Source organism: Lathyrus oleraceus, chromosome 3 (assembly GCF_024323335.1).
Source record: "Lathyrus oleraceus cultivar Zhongwan6 chromosome 3, CAAS_Psat_ZW6_1.0, whole genome shotgun sequence".
NCBI classification, from domain to species: Eukaryota; Viridiplantae; Streptophyta; class Magnoliopsida; order Fabales; family Fabaceae; genus Lathyrus; species Lathyrus oleraceus.
In genome coordinates, this window is record NC_066581.1 from 196,702,155 (window position 1) to 196,712,734 (window position 10,580).

General features: G+C 34.2%; 1 protein-coding gene across 1 annotated transcript; it reads right to left on the reverse strand.

Moving 5' to 3' along the window:
- Nucleotides 1–6,609: 6,609 nt before the first annotated feature.
- LOC127129066 (protein EMSY-LIKE 3) lies at nt 6,610–8,973 on the reverse strand. Its single transcript, XM_051058384.1, has 9 exons — nt 8,811–8,973; nt 8,507–8,640; nt 8,314–8,423; nt 8,135–8,213; nt 7,645–7,815; nt 7,445–7,513; nt 7,109–7,196; nt 6,905–7,021; nt 6,610–6,753 (listed from the first exon to the last, which is right to left on the reverse strand). Exons 1-9 carry the CDS (start codon nt 8,860–8,862, stop codon nt 6,746–6,748), a joined length of 828 nt encoding a protein of 275 aa, XP_050914341.1. The 5' UTR covers nt 8,863–8,973; the 3' UTR covers nt 6,610–6,745.
- Between the last annotated feature and the right edge of the window lie 1,607 nt (nt 8,974–10,580).

A 10,580-nucleotide genomic window follows, 5' to 3' on the forward strand; every position in this document is an offset into this window, starting at 1 on the left:
TACTCCCTCCGTCCCATCCCATTGTGAGATTTAGTTTATTATTTCATATAATATTAAAAAAATAATGAATAAACTAAAGAGAGAATAATATTTTTATTAAAGTACCATTTATCAAGAATGATGAATAGAATTGTAACAAATGCATTGAAAATTAAAATAGGTTATTCATTTTGGATTTTTTTTTTTAAATTTCAAATGAGTCACTCATTATGAGACGGAAAAAGTGTCATTCTTTCATTTCTTTTGGGGAAATTCTTAATGTGTCATATATATTATTAGTGCACCAATTAAAAATACTAAAATATCATCAGATTGAGGAGATGCATCTTAGGATGCACCATGCGTACAAAGAATGCTAAGTTAACGTTAAAAAATTCTGAAGATGCATCTTCATATATATCTCGGAGACGCATCTTCGAAAAGTATTGAAGCTTAAATCGCGTCGGAATCCTTCTCATTCCTCATTTCTAAAAAAACTTTTAAAAACTTCAAAATCTCTCAAAAAAAATCCATCAACAAATTCTAAAGTCAAGCAATCAAGTTCAAAGGTTCTTCAATCAACATCAAGTACATCAGAGGCATCATCCAACACGGAAGTAAACTCTAAATTTGTAAGTTTTCGATGTTTTGAAAGTGTTTTGAGTTTTTGTGTAAATGAGTAAAAATTGATGATTTAGGTAAGAAATGAGTAGAAATTGCATGAACGATAGTTTATACATATTGTAAAATATGTTTGTTGGTTGAAAATAACGATCAACCATTATTTTTGGAGTTTGGCGGTCTGCATTATCACCGCCATTGACGAACCTTAAAAGTTGTAGAAAATTTCAGAGATTTATCTCTGAAATTTCTCAACGTTTGGATTCCTAGAGTACCCGGAGATGCATCTCCGTAAATTATCAGTTTTTTTGTTGCTTTTCTTGATTCTATGGTTGCTTGTAGTGATTGTTTGATTTACTTACATGCATTATGGTTGATAGAGACGACAAACTAAGATATGAGAGGATTGCACAACATGCATTAGTGCAGAGGGAGAGTAGTCAGGTTTCAGAGGCTCATATTCAATCTAGCCATGCAGAGACATTTACTTCTAGGGCTCATGCTTCTCGATTTTCTTCTTTCCGTAGGAGACGAATTTCACATACCAATGCATCACTGTCTCCATCCCCCGACATGCGACATATATCACATATTTAGGCGTCAGAGGTACCCGAGTCACCGGTGGTACCTGAGGCACCAATGCCACCTCAGACTAATGATGCTTTTGAGCCAGTGCCACCTCCGGCTGATGAGTCAGTGCCACCTTCGGATGACGAGGATGATGAGCCAGAGTCACATCATGCATTTGGATCAGACCATGTAGAGTTGTAACTACTGCCTATGTACCTAGACCATACTACCAAACATATCAGGAACGGAAAGGTAACATTAGTTGAATTCATTCTTTTTAATTTATATTTATTATTATGTTATAATTTTTGACATTGATTTATTTTTCTGCAAGACTGTGATCCGCTGAACTTTATTAACCACGGGTGGAAGATTACTAGTTTTCCTCAGCCGAATGAGGAGTGGTTTCAAGCAGCTTTGTCCCTATATGGTATGAAGAACTTGTGCATGACCAATTATATCATGGTCAACCACGTGACACTTAATGCATTCGTGGAGAGATGGCACACCGAGACCTCATTATTTCATCTCCCGCTTGGTGAGATGTATATCACACTCGAGGATGTGCCGTGTTTGTTGCATGTTCCGATTCGGGGGAAACTTCTAGATCTCGGGAAGATTAACAAAGATGAGGCCATCGAGTTGATGTTAGACTATCTAAGAGTTGACCCAAAGGCTTCCATAAGGGAGATGGAAAAAACTAGAGGGGCTCATGCTAGGTTTAAATTTTTGAAAAAGGTATTTATAGATGAGCTCTTTAGAGATGAGCAGGCTAGAGGTGATGACAAACATGTGGGACTGCATAAAGTGTATGTTATGAGAGCATACATGTTATATTTGGTTGATACTACAATTTTTTAGGACAAAAGTGCCACTTATACAAATGTTATCTACCTATGGTACTTCGAGGACTTCGAGTGGATCCATGAGTACAACATGGGAAGGCTTATTTGGTCTACTCGTACTCGAAGTTATCAAATGACTGTAGGTGAAAGATGAAGCAGGTCACATGCAACATCACACTACTGAGGTCTTTTAATGTTTTAGTGTTATTTTCATTATATTTTTGCAACGCCTTTATTGATGATTAATGTGTTTCAAACTTTTCAGGCTTGGATCCTCCTACACATTTTGCGCATCTTTGGTTGGTCTTGTATGCTAACTTATACTGAGGATATGTTGTATGCGTTTGCATTTGCCCTGCTCAGAGGGAACCAGACGATAAAGTCATTCAAAGTGTATCTTGACCACTTGGTTGTCGATGGCATGCACTTTAACAACTATTTCGATCACCGTGAGACACAACCATTTGACAATATAATGATATACTTAGGATGGTTGGCTTGCAGATCATGTCTCGCTGCTCCTCTTCTTCCTGAGCGCGTGATGTGGCAATTCGACTACACTCAAACCATTCTCAAATAACATGTTGTCTCCTCTCCTCCTTCTATGACACATAGAGAGATGGATTCCATGTTTGATGATTATATTAGTCATATGGTACCAGATGAGGCACAAAGTACCATAAGAGAAAGCAACCAGAGCTACGTCGACAGGTACATCGGGTGGTTCTTCGAGGTGTCACATCAGTATATGGTTTAGACAACTCTATGAGATCCACCGAGGTCAACTCATTAAGAGATAGTAGAGGAGGAGCAGACACAGTTAGATCATTCTCATGATGTCTTGCCTAGATGCCGTCGCATGATGGATATTACGTAGGCAAACATTGACAAAGAAATCATCCCTGATGGTTATGAGGTGAGACAGACTCTAGATGGCATTATGACGAAGGCATGATAGACATTGATGTATCAAATATAGCGTCGGAGGACGGGGGTAGTGGACGCCAAGGAGCACGAGGAGGCAGATGAGTTGTAGTCTGGCATAAGCAGTAGTATATAGTAATTGCACTTTGGATACATTATTAATTGTATTTTATTTTTACTTCATTCTACTTTATAGTGTATTTTGACTTTACTTATACATGTCATTTTTGGACCATCTGAATTTATATATTTCACTTTTTGCATATTGAATGTGTTGTTTAAATTCATGCTATAACATGATACTTAACATTTATAAATCACCACTTTCATATGCGTAACCCTTAAAACAAATATAATTTGATCTGTTCTGATAGGGTACAAAGATGCATATCCGTAAATCCTAAACGAAGATGCATCTCTGGAACAATAAACGTGTAAAATGCCTTTCAGATTGGAAGATATTGTGTGTGTTTTAAAATATTTCGGAGATGCATCTCTAGAATCTGAGGAGCAATTTCAATTTTTCATAGGGTGTTTTTCCACCCCATAGGGTGCCATAAGAAATTTCCTTCTTTTGTTAGATGATTCGATATGAGGACATCTTCTCTACCCGATCACAAAAAGTTGCGTAATGTACCTTCCACCAATTAAATAATGATATTTCATTTTATTACATTTAATAATTTATTTAATAGTTTAAATTTTAAAAGTTTTCAATGCACTTTACACTATGGGTAACTCTACCAAACTTTTTAAGGTGAGTAAATAAAAATTCATTATTTAATATTTATACTATTTTTTTAGACACTTTATGTTATTTATTATGAGGGTTGATCTTTAAAGAACTGCTTCTTTACCATCTTGAAAATTCAAAAATGGCCATAGCATCTGGAGATGCATATCAGAATGCATCTTTTTTTGTGTGCATATTGTGTGCCTAAGTGCAAAAAGATAATGCAAGCTTTGTTATGCCGAAACCTAAATGTTAAGTCAACAACACTTACAAATGCCACTTCTTATCGTCACATCACTCATTTGTTTGTAATCCTTGAGCCATTTTGTATAATTAATCTAATTATGCACTATTTAGAAATACTTTTTTTAATAAATTCTACTTTCACTGAAAACTTTGAAAACTCTAATTTTTCATTTTGTTAAACTGATAGTCTACTCAAACCCCCTTCTAGACTATCCTACCACCATATCCACCAACATGTGGCATCAAGAGCCTGATCTTTTGATCAAGGTATCACGACCGTAAACGTCTGAATATAGTGAAGAAAGACCCTAAAGGTGTATATAAGAAAATTATGTGTGTTGGAAAGACTGTATGAATGTGTATCTCATGTCAATTGACATACAACTACAGATCATAGTTGAAGAAGAACCTTTTATCCCTAAAAGGACTGTCGCCTACCTCTCTACAAGGAAACCCCTCAAGGATTGGGATGATGATAAGATTAAAAAAATGTCGTACGATTTGAAGGCCAAAAATATACTTATCTCTGCTTTGTGCTTTAATGTATAATTCTCTAGATCACATTGTAAGAATGCTAAAGCAATGTGAGACGTGTTTCAAGTTCTCCATAAGGGAATTGGAGATGTTAAGCAACTTAAGGTTAATACTTTGGCAAAAGAGTATGAACTCTTTCGCATGGAGTCCAAAGAATCCCTTGCCTATATACAAATATGATCCTATCACATAGTTACCAAAATAGAAAATCTGGGTAAGCACACTTCTAATTAAGACTGTGTTAATAAAATTCTAAGATCTATGTGTAGAGAATGACAACCAAATGTTACTGTAATTAAAGAATCTCAAGACCTAAAGACTCTTAACATGTCAACTCTTTTCAGCAAGTTGAAAAAGCACAAACACGAGCAGAAGAGACTTGAAACAAGTGAAGGAACTATCAGAAGGATAGAAAAGAGTATAGATGAGAATTTTTTTATCCTTGAAAGCCTCTACTTCTAAGACCAAAAGTAAGGATGATGACAATGACACTTTTGAATACTTTTCAAAGGATGAAGAGATAAGATTGTTCATTAGACACTACAATCGATATATGAGAAAAACAGTCTTAAACATTCTGACAAGAATTTAGTAAAATTTAGAAAGTAAAATCCACCAAAAAAGTGGGATGACGAGACTCCTACACCAACTTCGATGAAGATGAAATCATTCATTTGTGTTTAATAGGACACAAAGACAAAGACATGGAAGTGAGTGACTATAATTCCTAATCTATACATTCTTACTATGAATTATCAAACATATTTCAAAAAAAATGCATGAATAGGCTTTGAATGCTTTAAAAAAAACCTCCTTCTAAAAGAATATAATTTTAAAATTAAAAGGTGAAATCTTAAAATTAAAGGTGATCAAGAATCTCTAAAAGAAAAACCATGCATATCTTGTGAACGATCATTTTAATATGAGAAAAGTTGGAACTAAATGAAAATTGAATTTAACAACTTAAAACATTAGTATATTTAGAAATTTAAATTCTTATATATCTATAGCGTAAAAGTAAAAGACGTAATATGACATCATATCACACTGTTTTAGATGTAACTCGAATCTTAAAACTATATTTATATACATTTTACAAAAATTGTGAAGTGTCCTATGAATTCTAAAATGATATGTCCAAAGTAAAGAATTTAGGCTCAAGCCCTTTTAAGGTCAACGTCGATGCTTTTCATCACAAAACTCAAATTTCATTAATAGAGGAAATTGTACTAGTGGTTTTATGCTAACATTGGTGATGATAGTAGTCTTATAGCGGAATTTTGGACTCTTAATATAATTCTCCACATCATGACGCTGGTGGTTAACATGAATAGTAAAAAAGTCATTTTTAATGTGATTTTGGAATTGCGGAAGTTGCAAGGGTAATATTTCGACATTGAAGTCAGTATATGAATGAGTAGAAAATATTCAAATTATCTTCAAAACTTGTTACATGAAAATGCGGCATTCCTTATATAGGGGAGAAAAATAAATGCGTCATTCCTTATATAGGGAAAAAAATATTTGGCTGTCATTCCTTATATAGGGAAAAAAATATTTGGCTCGTTATTTTTCAGGTGTGGAATGCAGATGACAGTAGGATGTGTTTGAGATATTAATACTTGCGACTGAGTATATGATAGTTTAGTATTCAAGAAAAAATTCTAGAAGTGCAACCGAACAACCAATTCATATATTTGACCCAGAGTATCAGATGGAGAGGGGTGTGACCGGTCCATAACATACTTCATCGTCACTATTGATCGGATCCATATCGGCAAATGAACCATCGTCCATTTTCAGACACATGATTTATTATTTAATATGATTGGTGTTTCTCATCTTATTTTATCTATTAACATTATTTTTCAATATTTTTTTTCAGAGACTACAAATTATATTAATTTTTTTTCAAGTACTAAATTAAATCTTACCCTTTTTTTAAAGATGAAAATGGTTTTCACTACTAATACTCAAAAGACAGTCAAGACACAATGGATTAAAGATGCAAGATAACATGTGACCGCTGATCCAAAAGATCACAAACGTGTATACAGAAAGCTTAAAGGAAAATCAATTAAAGTAATTGCACTTAACAGAACACTGTTCTAAAAAACTAAAGATGTGAAGGCTGATCCAAAAGATTGCAAATGTGTATGCAGAAAGCTTAAAGGAAAATCAATTAAAGTAATTGCACTTAACAGAACTGTTCTAAAAAACTAAAGATGGTTTCTTTCCCTAAATTTCTGTAGATTCATTCTTCCTCAGTTAATTTCCCATGCAAGGACACACTTCATGCACCTGTAAAATAAATAAGAGACATGCATTATTATCTGATTACAATCATACTACTACTAGAATATTTAATTTGTTTGCGATACACACAAACAATAAAATGTTAAAAACTGAAATTATCAGTCCATCCATACAACTTAGATTACAGTATACTCACTTTCTTTCGTTTTTGAAGCTTTGCTTTTACTTTTACTTTTACTTTTGGGTACTGCTGGTCTGGTAAGGGTTTGAGTACACCTTATACTCATTTTTACACCTTTCTTCACCTTTTCTTCTGCACATTGAATCAAATATATACAAGTATGAATAATATTAAGTTACTAGCAATGAAACTTAAAACATATTCTCTTGATTCCCAAACCTGCATTATCATTGTCACTGTCTTCATTTTCTTCGACAGTACTTGGTACATGATCAGCCCCTTCCCATTCTACATGCTCTGGTAAGATCTGTTGGCATTCATTTTGGAACAAATATAAAAAGGTTATTCATCATGTGTAAACAAAGGTACTACAAAATCTACTTGATCATTATTCATCACATAAACTCAGGACTAGCGCCTAACAATAGTTATTTATTATCATGAGATGCAAAGGAACTTAAAAGTTAAAACTACAATTTACTCCATGGACGGTAATGTTCACTAGTCATATTTGTTTGCTGCTGCTTCATTCAATGTAACCAAATATGTAAATACCTTTTTCAGATCAACCCAATAGTAAAACTCCTTTGGTGTATTAGCACCATAGACCACTTTATACGTGCCCTGCAAATGAATAAAATTCAGATTTTGACCAAATTTTAAAAACTTTACAAATGATTTTAATTAAGGGTATAAACATAAAAAACATAGCAATCTGATTAAGGATCTTAAGAGCTATAAACTTCTAAAATTACCTTGGCAGGGTCATACTCTGTTATGTCAGCCTCATAAAAAGGGCCGTTAGGCGATGACCATCTAGTACAAACTTTCTTCCCTATCAGTGGATCTTTAGGTGCTGCTTTTGCAGGTTCCACAGAAGGATCCTGCACAGATTCCACTGAAGATAAACTGGACAATGGTTGATCCTGTAACCAAAATTGGTAACAGCAAAAAAGAACAAAAATCAACATCAACAATAAATGTTTCTCCTTTGCATTTTCTGGAATATAAAGGATTCAATTGTAGTCGTGCCACTATAGGCTTTTAGCTTAAGGAATCTATTCATCTGTTTTAATAAACAAAGGTCAGCAACTACATGCAATGGACGCCACATTGAATCGCGAAACATTGCAACCGTGACTGCAACACTATTTACAATTGCCGACATTCCGAGTTATCGAAGCATTAATGCATGAATACTAGATTGTATGTACATGATCACATTCACAAGACAATGTTGATTACCTGTTGGGAAGCTGAATCTGTTGGAAAGGGTGATTTGATGCCCTTTTCAGGTGAAAAAGTGTCAAAAGATTTCCACTCCCTGATTGCATTTTTCATATCAAGTTAACATTGTAACACAAATACTATAAGAAGCAAATTAGACCTTTTTCTATTACAATATTTACAAAGTATAACAATACCTAACGAGATGGATCATTTCATCATTTTTAATCTCAGCAAGAACCTCCTTGTGTTCATCGTTTGAAATCTTGAGTTCTTTTAGAAGACTAATTATCAAATTTTGCTTTTCCTGATAAATTACGTAAAAACAAAAGTTATTATATCATATATCATATATCATATATATATATATATATATATATATACATATACCTGATTGAGATCGTTGGTTTTGTATATGAAAGTACGCAACACAGAAGCGTATGCCTGCATCTCAGCTCGATGAATGAAATTATCAATCTCATGTAGAACATCCGAGTCTGTGATGTTTTCGTCGAATTTAGAATCTGAAATTGATTTAGATAAAGATAAAGAACGTAAATAAGGAAAGAAAAGATTGAAAGAAAGAAAGGAAAATGTAGTTTCATTGTTGTTTGAAATCAAGAAAGAATGATCGGAAACACACGCGCAGCCATGCATGAATGATCGGAAGCAGTAAAAGAAATGATGAAATTACCAGAGTGAAGAGGAAATTGTTGATCCATGAGTTGAAATACACGCGCCGCCATGCAGGAATGATAGGGTCTGAAGTGGCGATTGAGTAGTGCAAAAGAAGAATGAGGAGTGAAGAGTTTTAAGAGAATGGGTTTTAGGAAGAGGCTCGTAACGCTTAAATAGTAGTTGTATAATGAACCAACTGTATGCCATAACTATTTTTTCGCGGTCAAACACACTTGTTCTTCTATTGAGATAAAAAATGAAGCAAAAATCAATAGAAAAATAACCACATACTCCATGTGGCATTCTGACCCATAGTAATCGTAACACTTAAGATAATTTAAATAAATTCAAATATTTTTAATAATCTAATAATTATAATTGATTTACCATATACATAATATAATATATAGATTTTGAGTGCATAAATTAAATTCTATTTTTGTTACAAACTTAATTTAGTAAAGGAGATAGTGAACTTGATTGAAAGGAGATTTATGAAAGTCTTTCTTGAAGTAGGAAACTGATTGCTATCAAAGGTCACAATGATGAAAAGTTTTTTCAGGAACGGTTCAATCCTTGAAAGGAGGTGTTAATCACTAAACTTCTTGGGAAGACCGTGGGTTATCATTTGATGAAGAGTAGGTTGAAGAAGATGTGGAAACTAGCTAAAGATTTTGAGATGGACGTTGATAATTGTTTCTATATGGTCAAGTGCGAATTGCTCGTAGATAGGGAGAAAATTGTGTTAGAAGGCTTGTGGGTGTTGTTTGACCATTACTTGACAGTGGCTCGATGGACTCCAAACTTTGCACCCCATCTCACAAAAGTGGAGAAAACTCTACTTTAAATTTGATTTTCAGGACTTAACTTATTGTATTATGATGAAAGTGTTCTTCTTGGTTTGACATATGTTGTGGATACTCATATTAAGGTAGATACTAACACTGTGAATGAAGGGAGGAAAAGGTTTGCGAGAATTTGTGTGGAGATTGATCTGATCTTGTTGATTGTCAAAAAGGTCAATGTTCATGGCCAATGGTATAACGTGCAGTATGAAAGTCTTCACATTATTTTCTCTGGTTATGAATGTTATGGACATCACACCCGTGATTGCAAGAAAACACCAGATAATCTGACATAGGCGGTTGTTCTTATGGTAGCACAATTAATAATGTGCCTAGAGATTTGGGGATTTCTAAAATCAAGGAGATTGACGTTTCTTTAAAAGGAAGAAGAGATGCCAAGAAACGAAAATTTGATAAGAGTTGACCCATCCCAAATGTGCATCAGCTAACACACAGAGAGGACCCGCGTGCCAAGGCTAAATTTACCATTTTGGAACCACATCTTGCTCTTAGTGGGGCTTCACACTAAACTGGGCCAACCTTTAATTCACCCTCATCACAAAAGGGTGTGCCTAGTACTGCTAAATACACCTCTATTGTTCCAATAGTAAATTTGAGTTTTAAGGCTATCACACAATACGACATTATGCATTTTGAACCGACGTCAAGTCAGACAGATGGAAATAACTAATGCACTATGGATGAGGGTGCTAGTCAGAAAAGGAATTTGTTCGCGAAAATCCCATTGAATGAGAGTCGTCTACATAAGTTATATCGTGTCCGAGACTTTCTTTGTCACCTCCATCAATTTGACTAGTTGTGTTAGATTTCAGAGAAGTCATCATGCTCTCCCTAAATATCTATAGAGCCTCTAATAATAAGGTTAAAAGACACATGATGAAATTGATTAGAAAACACTCTCCAAGATTTCTAATCGTTAT